We start from the raw sequence: 20,375 nt of genomic DNA, 5'->3' as shown, positions 1-20,375 counted from the left end.
TGAAGGTCAAGAGGATTAAGAATTTGCAAACTTTGCAAAATCTTTAAAATCAACTTCATGATTTCATTGTTTTCAGAGTGTTTATGCTACAGGATAATGTGGAACTGCATCCTGTAGTAGAAGCTTGCCCCCCAAAAAACTGTTGCTCTTAAAGTCCTAATTATAAAAAGTAATGAGTTGTTTATCCAGAAGCATCTTATTCAGTTTAAGTTGAACATTAATTAACCAAAAATATATAACTGTAAATTACAAAATGTAGTGACCCTGCATCAAACACAGTCTGCAAGCTAACGTCCTATTTGAAATAAATGAAATGTCGGCTGAAGGTGGCAGATTGTCACAGTTTAATACGTCCACTCACTGTTTCTCAACAATGGCGTGTATTTTTTAAGAGAATTAGCATATTTCACTTGTTAGCTTTAAATTACAATAAACACAAAAACAGTCCAATTTGCAATAAATGAAATGTCGCTGAAGGTGACAGACGGTCCTACGATCAAATGCCTCTGGATACTGTTCCATATCTGAGGTTTGGAGTTATGTTTTATTTACCTCACGAATTATCATCTGAGCAATGTAGTGTGGAAAGATACCTTTACTTCTCATCAAGAGTGGTTTAAGAAGGTTCATCTAAAAGGGTACACAGCACTATCAACTGCAGATTTTATTATCTTAAATATCAATGTGAGACTTTCTGATCAAAAAAAATAATGTCAATTACCTTAATGTAATATCCATCCTCATTTTCTCACAGGAATGGCAGATGTCTTCAAAGGCCTAAACCTGATTGAAACTCTCAAAGAGTCAATGGAGAACAACAAGTTATCTGATGTAAAGGAGGCCATGGAAGATCTTCTCATCAGTAGGATAAACCTAGCTGTTGTGGGGGACCGTGGAGAAGAAAAAGTCTCCTTCATGAACTCCCTTCGTGGCCTTGGGCCTGAAGATGATGGTTCAGCCCCTTCTCAATCTCCTGTTGAACCAGAGGACATAGATGGCTACCCACATCCGAAACACCCTGACTTCCGACTTTGGGACCTACCACCTGTCCCGGCCACATCCCCATTTGAACCAGAGGGATACATGAACAGATATAAGTTCCTTCGTTATAATGCTGTTTTTATGACATTCACACAAATAATACAACCCAACAGTGTGGATGTCTTTTTGGAGGCTCTTTCTCTGCAGCAACAAACAGTGTACTTTCTTCTCTTAACTTCTGTAAAAGACACAGATAAGAGCCTGGAAGAAAAGAGGAAAGCCAGTTTAGAAGTACTAAAATCACAGGGTGTGAAACAACCTAAAGTTTTTCTGGTTAAACCTTCCAATCTTGAGAAATTTGACTTTCCTGACCTCCTGGCATACATGGCCACAGACCTTCCTGAGATCCGAGCTCATGCCCTTCTGCTGGCTTTACCGACACTCACATTAACAATGGTCACCAAGAAAAAGGAGGCATTTAAAGCACTCATATGGGCAGCGGCCTCCCTATCTGGCGGGATGTCAGCCATTCCTGTTCCCCTTGTGGCATCCATGGTGGATTCAAGCATTGCTGTGCGGATTTTGACAAAAGCCCAGTTATCTCTGTGCGTGGATGATGAATCGGTCGAGCGACTGGCTCGACAGCGGCACCTGGAGCCAACAAGACTTAAAGAGCTGAGAACTTGTGTGTTGTCAGTGGAGGTCACTAAGGTGGAAGTTAAAAAAAGGCTTGCAGCAGCTGAGAAGGACTTGGCTACAGTTTCGTCAAAGTTAGTGGAAATGGCATTGCCTAGACATGCTCGTTCAGCCAGCCGCTCCTTCACTGCGATGTTGCAAGCTTTAAATGGTGCTATTGATGAAATGGCTGCTGATGCTGAGAAGATAGTGGCAGCTGCTTTGGGAGGGGGGAAATAAAAACAAACACCTGTGTATGTCTATTCCTGTTTCTACGCAATGTAATATCACTTTTATGTTTAAGGCTATTATTTATGGATCAACGGATAGGTATTGAACACTTCGATGTTGTTCGTAGTGAGTATATATGACATTAAATTCACATCAGATGTTACCGAGATAATCCAAACATATAAATAAATCCAAACAAATTATACCATGAATTATGTCAAACTGAAATAGCACAGGTTATAAATATTGAATGTGTTCTGAAATGAATTTAGCACATAATAAAATAGCTTTTTTGTAAAGACAGCATCAGAATCTCTCCCATGTGGCAAAACTAATTGCATAATTGAATTTTTGAACTTTTAAGGTGTTCTGACTTTTCTTCTTTGATTTCAGTTGAATGATTCTAACAGCTTTTATATACTTTTATGGCACCAATAAAATGTTATTCAAGCTCCATGTTTGTCTTGCTGAAAGATCTGCCCTTGCTTCATCTTCAGATTCGTATTGTTCTGTCACATCCGGCACACAGCATGATGTTCTGACTTCCAGACTTTAATGCTGGTATGGTGCTTTATGAGTCCTCTGTGGTGTGCTGTGTGCAGTGATGTCCAGAATTCAGCTTAATCATATTTATACTCTCAACTGATTAACTATTCCTAGCATTTCTTTGCCTGGTCTAATAGCAAACATGAAAAAGCTTCAGCATTCTTTTTCTTTGTTCAGCAGTGAAGTCTTATACAATGACTATGCAAAGAGACATTTACAATTATGTATAATTAAATGCTTTTATGAAAAACCTTTAATTCAATTTCTGAAGCCCTGGGAGTGAGCTACAGCACATGGGCAACTTTTCTTATTTATATATTTATATGCTTGTTTTTTGTCATCTTCCGGAACAGGATTGTTTCATTCAAATTGAAATTGTGTTCTTATGGCCCTGATGAGGTTCACAGGAAAATTCAGACATTTAAAAATATATCTGTATCCAGTGTATCAGTGTGTATGAGCCACATAAACAGTATTTTTATTACCTGCAGCTAAACCAAACCAAAATTAACTGGCATAAGGAAGCAAGATTGGTGTGTAAATACTGCTATATGTCTTCTGTTTAACTTTCTGTGCTATTTTGCAGAGTTTTTCATCATGCATTCAATACTTACTTCATGGGTCTCTTTGCAATTCGGCAGAACTTAATAACCAATTTAATTAAGTTCATTCGGTTGAAGATAACTATTTGAACTTAATTGGTTCAAATAAGTTCAGCTGGTTAAGTTAGATGAAGCAATAAAGTTATCCAATGTTACCTTTGTTTTGTTTTTTCTGACACATGGTGTGACTTTGATGCCAGCAACCATATTAAAATGTCATCATAAAGAAAAAACATTGTGTTAATGTGTTTCATTTTTACATTGCTGCATTGTGCTGGAATAATTTCAAAATAAGCATTTTGACTTGTCTGCAAGATCAATTCAAATTCTATTAAAGACTCACAAAATAAACTCAAATATAGCTTTGTAGATATCATTGCAGATACTTTGATCAATGTTTCAGCATGAAACAAGCAGAGGAAGTGGGAGGAAATTCAACTGCGTGTGCATCAGAGCAGGCAAACTGAAAAAAAGAAGCAGTTTTGATCAAACGTGTTATGAAGTATCTATGCTCTCCTGCTTGTGTGATTTTGCATGCAAATTTTTTAAGAATTCAGACGAACTGTGAAAGCTTCCTTTTTTAAGAACGTTTTTATTTCACAAAGAAGAGTGTTCTGCATGCTGATAAAGTAGCCCATCTGAGGTAGGAACAAACATTCCTTTTCCTTTTTTCTAAACATTCTTTTACTAAGTTCCCTTTTCAGTCAAGTTTGAATAATCTCTTGTGTTTAGTTGCAAAAAGTTTGTATTTTTTCTCAAACACTTTGATGGAGGTTTTAAAATATTTCTAATTTGAAATCAGCTTTTACTTGGAGAAAAAAAGTTAAATATTTCACCAAAGCTTCAAGAGCCTTTTCAACTGTACTTCACATTTAAATATTTTTTTACAGATGCTGTGTTAAATTTTCTACTTCAATTCTAAAGTTTTTCCTTTGCGTTTATATAAAACAAAGTATATGTAGAGAGACATTCTCACTCATTCATTTTGACGTGTTATGATTCTGCTTCAAATGCATGCAAGTTAAGAACATGCAAGCAGCAGTTATTTAAAAAAAAAAAATCCACCTCTTTATCTACAAAAAAACCCTATTTAACTTTAATTGCATTTATATAATTACAACCAGTATACGCGTCAGAAGGTAATGATTTTGAACCTTTTTTTATCCTTCATTTAAATTGAACACCTTAGCCGTTGTATCTTTCTAAATAAAATGCATTTCTTCATAATGCTTTAGAATGTCTCTAACATCAAAATCACAAGCCCCTTGGACCTAGGAAGTAACCTAATACGGAAGAAAGACACTCGGTGAAGCATGACAATGAACACTTTTTTTGTAAAGTGGGTGATATTTGTGACCCTGATAAATTGTACGTACACTTTTTTTTTTTTTTACACATTGCACTTATATACTGACCATATAGTTTTGCTTATGAATTAAAGTTCCTTACTTGTCTTTTCATTTTTTTTCTCCATAGCAGATTTTCATTATTGCCAAGACATTAAATTCCATTTGATGAGCGATGCTCAAAATGCTACAGAGGGGTCCTGCATTGAAATCAAATGTACGCCAGAGAGAGTTGCTCCCATAAGTACAGATGCTTTCTGGTTCTGGATGAAGGATGCAATTTGGATAGAGGAGGATTTTGTTGGGACCAACATTTTCAGCTCAAATGAAACAGAACATCCCGTCAGCCCAGAGTTTAAAAACAGAGTCAAGTATCTCAGCTCACTGACAAGCGGGAAGAGAGATTCATCAGAAGTGTGCAACATATTGATCTGCGATCTGAAGAAAACAGACAGCGGACAATATAAGTTCAGATATATTTGGACAGACAACGAACAATATATTGGGTGGACCTTCAAATGGAGTACAGAGAATTTTAATCTGACTGTCGAGGGTAAGTTTAAGGAAAAAAAAAAAAAAACGAAACATTTTCAGGATGTACAGAGAAAATCCTATTCTGGTATTGTGATCAAATCGACCACATTAGTGAACTGAATAAAAACCATTATTTTAACTTTGAAAGAAAATAGAAATAATTTTAGAAAAGGTTACAAAAGGAAGATACCTTTCTTTGACTTAAATCTTGTTCCCAAGTGAGTTTTTTTTATTAAACTGGTTTAACATTTTAAAGTGGAAATTCAAACATTTTTGCTTTATCAGCAAAAAATAGTTGATTTTGTGATTAATTTAACTTTAAAAGTCCAAGGATGAGTTAGAGATCATTTCTACAAAGATATGGAGAAATCAACATATTTGAAGCTTTAAATCTGCCAACAGGATTCTGTGACAGTTTTGATAAAAAGCCACAGAGGACCAACATCAACTGATTTTAATGAATTCATGTGTTCATGTCATAAAAATCATGTCTTAAATATTATTTATGTTAGCCACAATTTATCTTCAACTGTTTATTAATAAATGTATGTGTTTATTTCCAGAAAACCCATGCCTTATCACTTTTAGCCAACCACCAGCTGTGATGACAAATAATACAGTGACACTCACATGCTCTACATCCATTTCATGTAATTCTGACCCTCAAATTAACACTCTGGAGCAGGGGCCTTCACCAAAATGGTTACGTTTTCACAGCATTGCGAATGAAAGTGAAACAACCAAAAGCACCAACCTTAGCTTTACTGCCAGCTGGGAGGATGATGGGAGAGTGTTTTCATGCCAAACGTCAGAAAACAAGGACAAATATTTGAACCGGAGTGTGACCCTGACTGTAGAATGTAAGTCTCTGAAATATATTCTTGTGTCTTTTTTGACGTTGTTGAATGATTGCCGATTTAAGAAACCTGTTGAACTATATGTATTTCAAGAAGTCCAAATAACTCCTTTCAAGCCACAACTCATTATGCTGGAGAGACTTGATATTTTTTATAATAAATAATTCATACCAAATAAATCATGCTATCATGTGGAGGTACACTGCTATTCCATTTAGCTAGAACAAGTTGTGTTTATCTACTTGATTTACTAAATTTATAGGTTCTTGCTGACTTTTCTAATTGCTTTAAAGTTTTCAGAGTAAGGTTTCTATCTACCATTTCCGTGAGCAATAAGCGTTTGCTATGTGTGGACTGATTTTTCTTCTTGCCATGTCTTGGTTGAAACAGATTCTCCTAACAATGTACTTGCTAATATGAGCAACAAACCCGTAAAGGAAGGAGACAGTGTGACTCTCACGTGCTCTGCTAATGGAAGACCCAGTGTCACTTTCTCTTGGTTTAAAACTGACAATCAGCTTCATTTTGAATCAGCTAATCTCATTAAGAAAGGCAAACAGATTCAAGAAGATCAACTTCATTTTACATCAATTAATGAATTAGATAGTGGATCTTACTTCTGCCAAGCTCAGAACATCCATGGGACTAAACAGTCTAACAAATTACAAATTACTGTGCTCTGTGAGTATTTTTTAATTTATATAAATCATTTTTTCATGGCATTTTTATGTATAGTAAATACAATTGTAGCTTGTATACTAAGTAGTAAACATTTTATAATTATGTTTTTAAAGAAAATATGATATAAGAAAGTAAATATTTATATATTCTTTGCAAATTTGACATTTATTGGGGTTAGGTAAGGAGTGGCTGTAAAGGAAATAAAACAAATGAATATCTATTTTCTCTGTAGATCCACCTTCAGTTCATATCCAAGTAGAATATCTGAAAAGAAGATACTACGCCGACATAACAGAAGGGGACAAGATTAAACTTGTTTGTTATGTGAAAAGAAGCAATCCACAACCAACTGAATTTACTTGGTATAAAGATAATTATGTTTGGAGTAGGAAAGAATATGTTTTCTCCAGTATCAAACCAGAAGACAGCGGCACTTACAAATGTATAGCCAAAAACAGTGTTGGTTCAGGAAGATCAAACCCTTTAAAGCTTAACGTTCAATGTGAGTTTTACTCTTTCAATTGTACACTAATATGTTCTGTGAAACTCTATCTAAACATCTGAAAATCTGCCTTTTTTTGTGTATTTTTTTAAGACAAGCCACAAAGCAGGGTTTTTACCAGTGCCACAGATAAAGTGAAAGTGAACAGCTTCATTAGATTTACCTGTGACACCAAGGCAAACCCAGAGCCCTGGTTCTCCTGGTACCGTTATAAACAGTCCGACCCCACCAACTGGACACCACTGAATATTGAAAAGGATCTAACTTTAAAGGGAGTTAAAAGAACAGACGAAGGCTGTTACATATGCAATGCAAGCAACAGAGTTGGTAGAGGGGAATCCAGTCAACCCAAGTGCATTCAAGTACTTTGTAAGTAATTTTGTTTATTTATGAAATTGGGTCATATCCAACTTAATATAGAGCACAATACAGGATCATCTTTCTGTTGTTTTTTTCTCCACAGTTCCTCCCACCAACATGTATCTGTCTATGGTTTCTAAAGTTAAAGAAGGCCAGTCTGTAACAATCACCTGTAATGCTGAAAGCTTCCCTTTGTCAACATTTGAGTTGAAAAAATCTTTACCTGACCTTTCATCCTCAGAGCGGTTTTTTTCTCAGCCTGCTAATGATCAAAACTCTTTCACCCACACATTTAATGTAACTTCAACCCACGCAGGGTTGTACACCTGCATTGCATCAAACAGCGAAGGAAGCAACAGCAGCAACCAGAGGAAACTGGAGGTTGAATGTGAGTCATGTTGTGATGAACACTTTTCTAAATATCAAAGCCTTTCGGTTTACTTTAGAAGTATTTCTTGACTCTCAGATGAAAGAAAGTTGCTTTTTTTTCCTAGTTTTTAACCAGTAAGGTATTCAAACCATACACGTGTATGCATTTAATTGTTCAAGAACCCAGATTCTCAAACTTTATTACAAGTATCAGTTATACTTTTAGTGGTAATCAAGATAAATTTTGAAATGAATGACATACAAGGTAGATGGTCAAGTTGTCCAAGCCCACTGATGGTTGCTCCATGCACAACTACTTAAATGAGAAATGTTATGAAGTATATATTGATAAATCACTGCAGCAGATATCTGTGATGACTTTGTTCCTGCAGTTGGTGCTTGATTTAATCATGGAGCATGTTGGATTATAAGGCAGAGACTTACAAGAAACAACCACATTTCTTTAGTGGGATTTTGTTATCTGAAGACATTTTATCTAACTTTTTGACTTAAAATGTAAAAAATCAAATAAGAACTGAATGCACTATTAAACCACATCCTTGTGTCTAACACAATAAAAATGGATAAGAACACTATTATTACTCTTTTTGGTCTTTTTGAAACACATGAAAATACAAATATCCAAGTTGTGTTGGAAAATGTTTGAGGTTGTAGTTTCTAAAAGAGAGATTTGTGTTCTCATATCTAAACATCTAAGTATATTTGACCCTCTCAATTTTTCTGTTTCTGACCCACATTCAGATGCTCCCAAAGATGTGAGAGTAGAACCTAAACCTGGAGAAAATGTGAAAGAAAATGAGTCATTCTCATTAACCTGCACTGCCCATTCCAATCCACTGATAACTCAGTTCAAGTGGATAAGAAGGAATAATAGTAAAAATGACATTACTGTAAGCACAGAGAAGACCTTCACTGTACATTCTTCTAAGCCCTCTGACAGTGGGCTTTACATCTGTGAAGTCCAAAATGTCATTGGAAGTGGGAAATCACAAGTGAAGATTAATATAAAGTGTGAGTATAAAACAAAACACGAGTGTATATTTTAGTGCAAAAGGGAGATGAAACATGATGAGCTCATTGATTTTGTCCCTCCTTCATCCATTTAGCCCATTTACTCATTTTCGTATGCTAAAAAAAAACCTGTGGTTCTCTTATTAAATCTTGCTGCTTAGATGCACCAAAATGGACGACAATCATTAAAGGAGAAGAGCAACAGCACCTAGGGGGACGACGTTCTGTGACACTTAGCTGCAGCAGTTACTCCTATCCTCCTGCTAATTATATCTGGTACAATAAGACAGATAATACACAGGTTTCTCGCAAGCAGAACTTAACGGTGTACTCCCATCAAGCAGGGGAGTACTACTGCACTGCCAAAAATGAGATCGGTCAGATCAAGTCGGATTCAGTCAGCCTGTTTGATGGTAAGTAATATTTGGAGGGTACAATCCTTCGTGCTCATTGCTTTTTTCTTTAAGACAGTACAAAACTACGGAAATCATTTTCAGTTATCTGAAATCTGTTTGAAGCTAATGCTCTGTCTCTTGCAACCACAGACACATTTATGAAGATTATGAAGGTTGTTGGCTGGCTTTGCTTGATCTTGCTCATCATAGGCCTAATTTTGTTGTACAGGTAAAAAAAAAGATGTCAAAATATATTTTTAATTAAAATGTACACAAGTAGTAAGAATATATGAATGTAACTGTTTTCAGGCACAGGATGAATAAAGCAAATCGACAAAGGACAACAAATAGATGGTCCTGCTGTCATTTTTTGCTGATAATTCAGGTATTTTTATATTTCTGCTGAAATATTTTAAGCTATACAGAAACACTTGTATTCTATGTTTGTGTGCATGTATTAACAGAGGCTGTTGTGGAAGTTCTGCTAGTGAATATTTTTATTTTTTCCAAAGGACCCACTTATTTATCTTTAAAAGAGAATAAAAATGATAAACACCCAGCAGATATCTCAGACTAACAATTAAAAGAAAACATATATAAAGTGTATATTGTGGAGTACAAGTGATATATTTGCCTTCATTGATGCCACAGGAGTTTGTCCTGTCTGTCTCTGTGTTGCCCTGCGACAGACTGGCGACCTGGTGCCTATCTCCAGGAACGTTTGCTGGAGATAGGCACCAGCACCCCTCCTGACCTCACTAGAGACAAGGGTGTACAGAAAATGGATGGATGGATGATGCCACAGGATCTGCCTGTGCTTAGTGCTGCAGTTCATCATACACAAAATGATGGCCCGGAAACTAACACTTGATATTCACTGAAAAAAGCAATAGTTACAGGCATCTATTTGTGGTCAGATGTAGAAGTAGTGACAAACCCCTCCGACCCCACTTCTATTGTCTTTTCAGGATTTCTGTAGCTTGTGCAAAAGGCCTGAAAGGAGAAATGCAAGAAATGAGAATATCTTAACAAATACCTCTAGAAGCAGAGATGACTTATTGCCACAGCAACACTGCCGTCCAAAGGCTCAGCATCAGCAGCCTCGTCCAGACATCACGTAAGTGAGCAGCCTCACGCTGTCTCCACACAGAACAACAGACATTGTGTTTTACAGAGACACAGCTGTTTCTCCTCTTTGAGAAAAGAATCTGTTTATGATCACACAGATACAGAATGCATGGAACAACAAGTGTCTTCCAGTAAAATAAACAGACAGCCAACATGTGATTCTTTTTTCCTTATTCTTGTTCTGCAGGTCTACTTCACATCATGTTAACGTTGTTTATTCTACAGTCAATGTGCCGTATGGAAAACAAGTGAGTTAAGTTAACTTCTAGCAGAGAACTAAAATATTTTCAGCGAATAACTAGATAAAGCTAATTTCAAATTTAAATTTCAAATAAATATAATTTTTAGCTCCAACAAATATGCATTAATAAATTATTTTTATGTGGCAAGATTACACATTTCTAATGACTGTAACCTCTTCAAAGTGGAAAGATCAGAAAAATGTAGATTTACACCATAAACATCAGTGAAGGGAAATGTTTTTGGGGTAATTTTATGTAATTTTCAACTGAACAGAAGATTTCTACTGCTAGCAAATCTAGTGTTAGAGTTTATTTGATTCTTGAGGCCTGCTTTCATTTTAAAACAAGTCTTAATCTGTGTGAAGGAACTTAGCAGATTTGCATTACATCCAAGCGTATGACGCCAGTAAAGCTGCTGCTTGTGTGCTGTAGATGTGTCCTCGCTGCTCGTCTGGTCAATAGTATTTGTAAAAACAGTAATTATTCACTAATCTGCAGCATAGAATAATGAATCAACTTACTGCCTCTGTTTTACTGTATGAATGAACTCATTCAGTTTCCACTACAGTCACCACTGCCTTCTGTCTGCATGTGTTCAGGCTCCATCTGCACAAAGGCCTGGAGGAAGCCAGCAAAAATGTACAGAGGATGACTCTCTCAATTACGCTTCTCTACACTTTCAGAAAAAGAAGTGAGCAAAAGTATTTTTTAGTTTTCATTTTTTGTAAATGAATATATAAATATACAAAATTGTAATGATGTGGGGGGGTTTTTTAGGAAAGAAGAAGTAGAGTCTGTCTATTCACAAGTGTCAAACCCATGCAAACAGGTCAGCAATCTCTTCGCACGTGAAATAACTACATTGCAGAACAAATATGTGGAAAAGTTCTGTTTCTGGTGATCATGAAACCAAACAACTGTTCAATTCTAAAATGTTTCTGTCTTTGTTTTAGCAAGCACAGGAAAAACTGGAAAACTATGAGAACATCAACATGGTATCACCAATCAAAGTTCCATATAATTTTGACGATGACTCAGAGACCAGTGATGAAGAGGAGGTCAACTATACTCAGGTGGACATTATTCCAAAACCTCCCGGCCAGACAGACTCAACAGACTCCAGCACCTCTGAGGATGAGACTCAGTACTCTGACATCAAACTGTGATTCAATACACTCTTTAAGATCCCACTGGGAGCTGTAAACCATCATATTTTTTAAAAGATATGCAAATATTCAATTCACAGATTCAATTTGTGTGCAATAACAAAGTATTAGAAGAGATAAGGAAGTGAATAGCGTTCCATTTGTAATAAACATGTATAGTGTCAGAAAATAAACCCTCTGCTTATTTCTTCTGTTCTGTTTGTCACACAGATTTAAGGTTACTGAAGAAAAAAAACTAAGTTAATAGATAAAAGAATAAGTCAAATTATTATTTGACTTATTAAAGAAAAAAAACTATCAAAACCAAGCTTACCCTATGTGAAAACAGGAAGTCACATTTTTCAACTGTGAATGAGCTGTAAATGCACAAAACAAGGTCTTAAGATGTGACCTGCAGATTGAAAATATTTTTTAATAGAATATTACTGACTATATGAATGTAGCTAAAAGATTTAAAAAGTAGCCTAAAAATGAACATAAAACCAACAGGCAAAACTGGCGGTGATAGTGTACAAGTCTTGGCCAGATTTGATGCTTCAGAATACGGAGAACAAATCTGTAAGATGGCAAATACTTTTTCATAATATATGTATAGGTTGAGCTTTAGCAAAGATTTAATTCTGTATACAAGAAGCTAAAAACTGAGACTGCTATTTATGTTTCAAAGCTATGCTATATTTACAATGGTGAGGCTTGTATCTGATGTATGCAAACTGAAAAAAATATTGTATTGTATTGTATGTTTTATGCAGACTCTTTACACTGTAGAGAACATTTTATTTAGCTGCACATGTAAATTTAATAAAAACCCATACAACGTTTTGAAAAATGTTTATCAGATCTCTCTTTGTTGCTTTTATTTCGGACAGTAGTTTTAATAAAGAGACAAAATTATTAGTTATTAGTAAAATATAGCATTAAGCAAACAGTTGCTTTACAAATATGACTTATTATTGTTAGTCATGGTTGTTATAGTTTTCTAACATCATTGTAAGGTTAAATATTCAGAATCAACTCATTCAGAATCATGTTGAACTAAAACTAAAGTCCAGGATCTTGTTCTCTGCTACAAATCTACTTAAAATTAAGCAGTGACCATTTCACTGACCTCCTCTGTAAGATCATAATCCCCTTTTCCTTGTCCCAAGGAAGTGTCTGAGAAATCTCCGTGCTGTTTTGTATCTGCACCATCACTTTCTCTGCACCGGATGCGGATCTCAGCATACTCAGCTGTCTTTGACTCCAGTCCTCTGATAGCACCATCTCCAAGCTCACCTTCTGATCTGGCCTGCAGTTTAGCAAAATCCACATTGACATAGTTAAGGTGCTCTTCCGTGTCTCCTTCCACCTCTTTCACTGCAGCTTTGTCTTCTGGGGAAGAACTGACCTACAAAAAGACCAGAGTACAATAAATGGAAGTGAAATCACTTGCATTTATTTCAGGAAGTCTGGGAGTATGAAGGCTCGCAATAAAATGTTCTGTTGCATCACAGAGTTAGTTTATGCAGTGATGCCTTCTGGTTTTACATGTAACCAAATGCATAAGTCGTGATTCTGCAAAAAACTAGACTCACCACATTGGTGACTAAACATTCTTCTGTTTTCATCAATTCCTTATTGAGTGAAAAGCTGTCTTTTCTTCTCCTACAATGAAAGAAAAATCCTGATTATGGGAGAAGTAAGAAGAAATTTATTGAAACTGACTCAGTATATATAAAGCATGCCCAAAATGTATTTTTACAGAGTGTTATGAAGCTTACATTATCTGGATGTACTTGACAAAAATGTATTGACATATGTATCAATTTTACACCTGTTGCCTCTTTTGGTCAAAAAGAAAAAACTTTCATAGAAAACATTTTCAGACAGTTACATGCATCTACAAAGTTGGTCATATCTCAGGTCAATAATGATAAAGCTGCCGTCACAGTTCTCTATCATTAATTTCTTGGAAATTAAATACTTTATTTCATATGTGTAGAAAAGCAACTAGGAGGGTAATATGAATAGCACAAAACAAACAAATGTGTAAGAATGGGTAAAACATTGCCATATTTGTGACAATAGTCTTTAAATGAACACGTCCCTCATTTAACATAACTATGTTATGATAGTTCTGTTAATTTGAATCATTTCACAAGTGCTAGCTGAATTATTTATCTTTTTACCTGCAAAATAAAATCAGCAGTGGGATACAAATCATCATCATCCCTAGTGCTCCAGCTGCTGATCCGATTAGCAGAGATACAACGTCAACGCCTGAAAATCCAAAACAAACCACGTTAGATGACAAACAAAACAAATAAATGACGCATCAAAGAAATAAATGCAGCATCTTGAAGTATCCCACCCAGCTGAGTTTCACTGGAGGAAACATTATAAGCCAGACTGTCTGAGCCCAGTGAGTTCCTGCTGCTGCACACTAAAGTGGGCATGTCTGCATTCATATGGTACAGAGTGATGACACTCCTCATGGTCCCATGTCCCATGATTATCTCCCGTACTGGGATGTCAGCTGAGTGGTTGACAGGTTCTCCAGCCAGTTCCCAAACCAGGGAAGGAAGCGGGTTACCCTGACTGTTGCAGGAGCATCTTAACTGGGATAATATTCTAACGCAGCGGGAAGACGGTAGGATCTCTGGAGAATCTGAAAACAAGGATGATAAGATATGATTTGCTGGAGAAAATTCTGGGAAAATTAGAAATATTTTATGGATATCAACCTTACATAGGACATCAACAGTGACAAGTTCTGAGTATTGCGATCCATGAATATTTAGTGCTTCACAGTAATATAGATCTTCTGAGAGTTTGGTCACATTGAAGGTGAAATCCCGCTCTGATCCCACAACTTCCTTTTCTCTTCCAGCAGCTCGGAACCAGGTAATGTTAGCTACTGCTGGATTGGCAACGCTGGAGCAGGTCAGAGTCACAGAGCCGCCATCAGGAACCGGACCAGAGGGGTCAGCAGACACCCTGGTGTTTTTAGGGGAATCTGAAAGAAATCAGTTGATTTTATTTTGATGGTACTGCATTGCTTTCTTATGGAAAATGTAGATTCAATTTAGTTGGAAAATTAAATTTCGAGTTTGCCTTGGTGATTGCAAATCACTTTCAAAATCTTTTACTTGATAATTCCTTCTTCCTAATTGAAAAGGTACATAGAAGTACATCTAAAAATGACTTCCAAATATATCAAATATATTTCTACCATTTTTCCATGCAAATGAAGTGGAATAATTTGGTATTGTATGTGTTTCTTACATAAAATTAAGATATTAGTGTAATATCAAGAAAGGAAAATAAAAACATCCTAATTAGGGGACCAACCAAACAAAACATTTCCACATAAGTCTGAACACTTGCACATGTGCACAGCAGAGTCAGTCAGACACAGTGAGGGTTCTGAGGTCGTCACGCAACATGACAATGTGTCACTGTCCATGATTCAGACTTTTGTTGTGAACAAGTCTTGGCTCTACTTCATGTTTGGGTTTTCACAGCTGGACATACAGTAGGGCCATAATCCACACAATGTACTGCTCTGTTTTTTGTTAGGACTGTAGCTCAACATTTTTTCTTAGTTGCACAAACTCACACTGAACATCCAGCTGAGTCTTTGCGGAAACTTCTTCTCCCAGATCATTTTTTGCAGAGCAGCGATAGCCACCGCTATGGCTGGGATCGATATCGTCTAAAACCAAGACCGGTCCGGTCCCTTGATCCACTTCACCATCTCTGTACCAGGTGTAATTAGTCACTGGAGGGTTTGAACGGCTTCTACATATTAGAGACACAGAGCTGCCCTCTACGACTGGACCGGATGGTTCAACAAGAACTGTTGTGTCCTTTGGAGAAACTGCAAATACAAACAAGTATCAGTCAGTTTTGTTTTAGGCTGTGGAAATACTATGTTGTGTCTGTATGTGTTTCACTCTGACTTACACTGCACATCTATGGAAGCGATGGAAGAGTTCTGGCTTCCATATCCATTATCGGCTTGACAGAAAAACCGCCAGTCAACTTCTGTAGCTGTGGTGGAAAGTTTGTTCTTAAATCCAACTGCTTCCACTTGCTCGCCATTAACTTTGTACCAAGTGTAGTTGTCCACCTCTGGATTTGAGTTGGTGCTGCAGGTCAAAATCACCAAACTGCCCTCCAATACTGGACCAGAACCACTGACTGATGTGTTGTGTGGAGGGTCTGGAAGGAAGTGAGAAATATGAAATACAAATCTAGTACATATACAGTACATGTTGATAATAAGGTGTTTTTGATAATAGTAACTATTCCTCTTTTTACATCCATATACCAACACACTATTAAAAAGCTCCTTTTTGTTTTCAAAGCTGAAGCAAATGTGTCAAAAATCTCAAAATGTATTTGAAAGGATCTTTTTCATGAATTACTTCGCTGAGGTCTGACCACTATTATATCTAAGATTTGAAACTAGAGATGATCCAATAAATTTGTGATCCATTATCCACACAGAAACAGCTTTTTAATCACGACCATCAGGTATCAACTTCAGCATCATCAGCCACCTATGGTAAGCAGCAATATTTTCTTATGGTACCGTGCACACACACATTAACGTGACATGCAAACAAGCAACAAAAAACTTGTTCAGGTTCCACTGACAGGAGACTTTGCACCCCCTTGAGAAGAATGCAATATCCACCTCATCAAAAAAGCATGACTGTCAGTATCTTCTATTTAGATAAAACTGCAAATTGAATTAAAGGCAATTTAAATTAAAACTTTCAGTATATAATTTTTACTAGTGTTTTTTCAAACTGTAATCCGTTTCCAAAAAGTTGTCAAATGTGTCACTCTACTCTCCAAACCCGCAGACAAAAATTTGCTACAATTGATTGTAAAACCTGACCATTGCATATGTAAAAGAATGACAAAATAGCTCCTTGATTGGGTTATTATTACCACTTTTATAAACCCAATTCACTCTAGATTATATTTTCAATTAAAGAAAAATAAAACTGTTAACAAATGGATAAATCAGCTGTGATTTGACAGGTCTTTCAAATGTTTTGGTTTTTTTTTACTGCAAAATGTACTCGAGATTTTTAAACAACTTTTCTCACTTTGTAATGTCACGTTTTATATATGACTTCAGACTTATAAGCTGATAAAATATTTCTAAGTAAATTGCAGTCAAAACCAGAAATATACTCACAAAAAACCTGTATAGTCAAACTTCTTTCATAGACAAGGTCACTGTACCCAGCTTGTCTGTTGTATGCAGCACTGCAGGAAACCTTCTGTCCATGGTGGAGGTAAGAAACATTAAAGTTCATCACAGAGTTTAAAGATTTTGCTTCCATATTCTCCTCGATGTCCCCTAAACTGGGTGACCATGTCACAAGTGGAAGAAGAGTAGGACAGGGGACAACAGCTGAGCAACTCAAGGAAACTGCAGTGCCTTCTTCAACTTCCAGCTTAGGGGGAGTTATGGTAGGCTGCGGGAGTGTATCTGAAAAGTAAAACAGTAAGGAAAAGCTGTGGGTCATAAACAAAAAAATATAGCTTTTCATGGTTAAGCCTCTACTGAACAGACCTTTGGTGGTGATGCGAACACTTTTTCTAAAGTTAAACTTCAGTGAGTTGTCACACTGCAGTCTGAAGTAATAGTTGTCATAATGGTTAGATGGCAGGTTGGTGAAGATGGTGGTGCAGTCTTTGTCACGCAGAATCCCGGTCAGCTTTCCCTGTAGGAGATTTAAGCTCACACTCGCTCCAGTCAGGCTGGAATCAAACACCTGCGTTTGGCTCCAGCTGCCTCTCTTCCATACGGCTTTACATGAGTGGTCCAGGTGTTCATCCCATTCAGAAGGCAAGCTGAAAGTGCAGGGGATGATCACACAGGATCCACTCAGCCCCTCTACAGTCTGAGGCATGAAGACTGACCACTGCTGGCAAAAGATGCCTGAGGAAAAACAGTGAGTTCATCAACATAGGTTCAACAACTGCAAGGTTTCCACGAAAGCAGATTTTTATTAAAAACATATAACATGAAAAATCTTACCTTGAAATGAAAAATATATGAACAAAAGTTTTACAATGAACATCATTGATTTTGTTCACGTTATTGAACCTAGAATAAAGTAGTGGACAGAAAAGAATCAAATTAAAAGATTAATCTTAATTTTTTATTATTAATTTCCAAGTAACTGAAATAAAAGTAAGGATCAGTTATAAACATCTGAAGCATTATTAATACAGATATTTATATCAAAGCATTGCAATAATAATAATAATACCAATGTTACATTATTCTGTTTATTCTAGTCTAATAATTGTCTTTCATAGGGAGTCATACCAAACTTTGCTTTACAAAATAATCAACAACCTGAGTAAGCAATAAAGTTTGATTTGCGCAGAATTGTGTTTACTTTGCTAGAATCTGCCCACAGACATTACAAAAATGGTTCTCTTACAATTTAATTTAAAAAAAATAAATAAATACAAAAACATTCAGTAAAATACTATGTTAAATCCAAACTTAACTTTGGTGGTATTTAGCAAAGCTTTTCTATAAAAAACAGAAGAGAATAAAACTATTTCACTTTACTACTGAGTTCAAAAAAAGACTGGACTAGTTTATATGTATTTAATGGAATCTAATATTGAAATAAATTAAGAGATTTACCAGAATTGACTTTGCAGTGTTTCCAATTCAGCGAGTGAGTCTTGCCAGTCTCCTTGCGTGTCTGTCTGGACGAGACATGCAGCTGTGCTACTGGACACTGGCAACCAGAAAACAACAGGGTTTTGATACAGAGTCCACTGGCTGACACATTTCCTTCAAAGCTGATTTTTTTTTTTCCTCAGCAAAACATAAATCTGACATATTATCAGCAGTGAGAGAAAGTAGAATGAATGAACCGCACCCAAAAAGAAACTGTAGGACAGATAAACCTTAAGAATTACACTGAAGCAGAGCAGTTAAAATCCAACATTGACACAATGGAAATTTAATCACTAAAACTTATATTTCAGCAAGACACTAATGTACAATAATGGTAAATAAATTAGGATTTGCCTTCAGATGGAGTTAATTTGTCAAATTAAAAGTCCTTTTTGAAAATAATCTGTAATCTAGCATTAAACATGCTTTTCGTCAAGCCAACATTTCTGCTTAAAATATGTTTTTTTAATTGATGTAACATTCTCATCTTAAATGGCATATAATTAGCTGTAAGTGAAACAGAAGCAACAGTTTGAAAACAGTCTGTGAAATTAATTTATATAATCTGTTTCAATTAGTGAGTAGAAGTACTTAAATAAATTACATTTTCATCTTCATTGGTATGACTATACTGCAGACTTACAAAATGAATATATTTCACAAAGAGACAGTATGTTAAATACCTTTAAATGTGTGAGCAGCAATCGTCAGACAAGATGGGTTCAAAGGAAATACAAACACAAAGAGGAAAATTTCAAAAGCTTGCATGATTGAGGTCAAAAGATTTAAATTTACGTCAGCAAGAATCTTAAGAGAAAAAAAACAACAACAGGAAATTGCTTACACAAAAATGATTTCTTAACGTGTGCAGTGAACTGAGGAAGTTCTCAAACGATCAGGAGTTTCACAATTAATCAACAAATGTACCTTGATATTTTACACTCAATTTATCGCCAGCAGAAATATGTGGATTTAGTTAGAAAAACTCACTTCTGTCTACATATGGCTTTATTAATAATTTTGCATGTCACAGTGAAAACTTAAACATGAAAAAGACAACTGCCTGTTGACAGAAGTGTCAGGTCCCATTTAGGTAGGCATACTGTAGTTTTGGTTAAACTATGTTTGGATGTATAAGCTTCTTCTAAATGTGACTGTCCAATAAAATTGGTTGTCTGTATAAAAATGTGTGTGAACTAGAGTGTGTCCCAGTATGGAGGGAGAGTTAGAAAAAAAAAAAAGAAAATCATCTAGGGCAGTCTTGAGTGATGGCTCAAAATGACTGATTGTCAGAGTCAAGGGTTTATCAAACATGCATCAAAGAGTCAAAGTAACACTCCAGGTATTTTTTGATGAGGGAACAACATTACAACACGATATAAAGCTAAAAAAGTAAATTTTACATAATACCCCCCTTTAATCTACTGGTAAGTATTCACAAGACATTCAGATGGGTCAGATTTTGTCATTAAAAAAAAAACAAAAAAAAAACTAAAACATAAGAGCACAGATTCTGCCTTGTTTCAAGACATCAGGCCGCATGAAATGGCCTGATGTATTGGCACAAGTACACAATGTGCCAATGTGTACTTGGCACATTTGGACTCCTGTGTCCCAATAGAGTTGGTTAAATGCCACAGCCTTTAAACGGCATCAATACAGTATTGATGTTTGAGTATCAATACTCAATGATACAATATGACATGGCAGTATCATATTGATATCATCATTATTGATGATACTGCCTGAGTATCATTAATACTCAGGCAGGCTGAGTATTGATGCTGACCACGTCCATCCTTTAATGATCACAGGATGTGCACTGTCGACTCCACCGTCCCCAGATCCTACTAAGGCATATCTATGAAGTTCCCAGTAAGAGTATATTCTCCTGTGACCTTTAGTATACCTCATATGGGTAATGGACTGCTATCAGCCATGTCCCTGTGGAAGTGTCACAGGTGCAGTCATGTTAAGATGCAATCAAATAGAAAAAAAAACATTGAAGAAAAGGTATCTTCA

General features: G+C 36.1%; 3 protein-coding genes across 4 annotated transcripts; 2 read left to right on the top strand and 1 right to left on the bottom strand.

Moving 5' to 3' along the window:
• Positions 1 to 756: 756 nt before the first annotated feature.
• irgq2 (immunity-related GTPase family, q2) lies at positions 757 to 3,068 on the top strand. Its single transcript, XM_028013128.1, has one exon. It carries the CDS (start codon positions 757 to 759, stop codon positions 1,894 to 1,896), a length of 1,140 nt encoding a protein of 379 aa, XP_027868929.1. The 3' UTR covers positions 1,897 to 3,068.
• Positions 3,069 to 3,520: 452 nt separating this feature from the next.
• Positions 3,521 to 12,482, top strand: LOC114141943 (B-cell receptor CD22). Of its 2 annotated transcripts, none has more exons than XM_028012877.1 (17): positions 3,521 to 3,678; positions 4,271 to 4,403; positions 4,515 to 4,934; positions 5,479 to 5,775; positions 6,163 to 6,453; positions 6,686 to 6,955; positions 7,049 to 7,324; positions 7,419 to 7,703; positions 8,447 to 8,716; positions 8,878 to 9,129; positions 9,262 to 9,340; positions 9,421 to 9,496; positions 10,080 to 10,228; positions 10,427 to 10,487; positions 11,081 to 11,172; positions 11,259 to 11,310; positions 11,435 to 12,482. In XM_028012877.1, the coding sequence occupies exons 2-17, from the start codon at positions 4,349 to 4,351 to the stop codon at positions 11,645 to 11,647; spliced, it is 3,138 nt and encodes a 1,045-aa protein (XP_027868678.1). In that variant the 5' UTR covers positions 3,521 to 3,678; positions 4,271 to 4,348; the 3' UTR covers positions 11,648 to 12,482. The 2 variants fall into 2 exon arrangements, with proteins under 2 accessions (XP_027868678.1, XP_027868676.1); XM_028012875.1 differs by having other exon boundaries at positions 4,512 to 4,934.
• Positions 12,477 to 20,328, bottom strand: LOC114141944 (sialoadhesin-like). The gene is made up of 12 exons (XM_028012878.1): positions 19,037 to 20,328; positions 18,315 to 18,411; positions 17,691 to 17,759; positions 17,223 to 17,591; positions 16,842 to 17,138; positions 15,593 to 15,850; positions 15,246 to 15,506; positions 14,376 to 14,642; positions 13,998 to 14,294; positions 13,816 to 13,906; positions 13,222 to 13,291; positions 12,477 to 13,034 (listed from the first exon to the last, which is right to left on the bottom strand). The coding sequence occupies exons 3-12, from the start codon at positions 17,734 to 17,736 to the stop codon at positions 12,732 to 12,734; spliced, it is 2,259 nt and encodes a 752-aa protein (XP_027868679.1). The 5' UTR covers positions 17,737 to 17,759; positions 18,315 to 18,411; positions 19,037 to 20,328; the 3' UTR covers positions 12,477 to 12,731.
• Between the last annotated feature and the right edge of the window lie 47 nt (positions 20,329 to 20,375).

This window comes from Xiphophorus couchianus, chromosome 3, assembly GCF_001444195.1.
Source record: "Xiphophorus couchianus chromosome 3, X_couchianus-1.0, whole genome shotgun sequence".
Lineage (NCBI taxonomy): Eukaryota > Metazoa > Chordata > Actinopteri > Cyprinodontiformes > Poeciliidae > Xiphophorus > Xiphophorus couchianus.
Note: the sequence above shows the minus strand (reverse complement) of the source record. Positions and strands in the feature narration are given on the sequence as shown.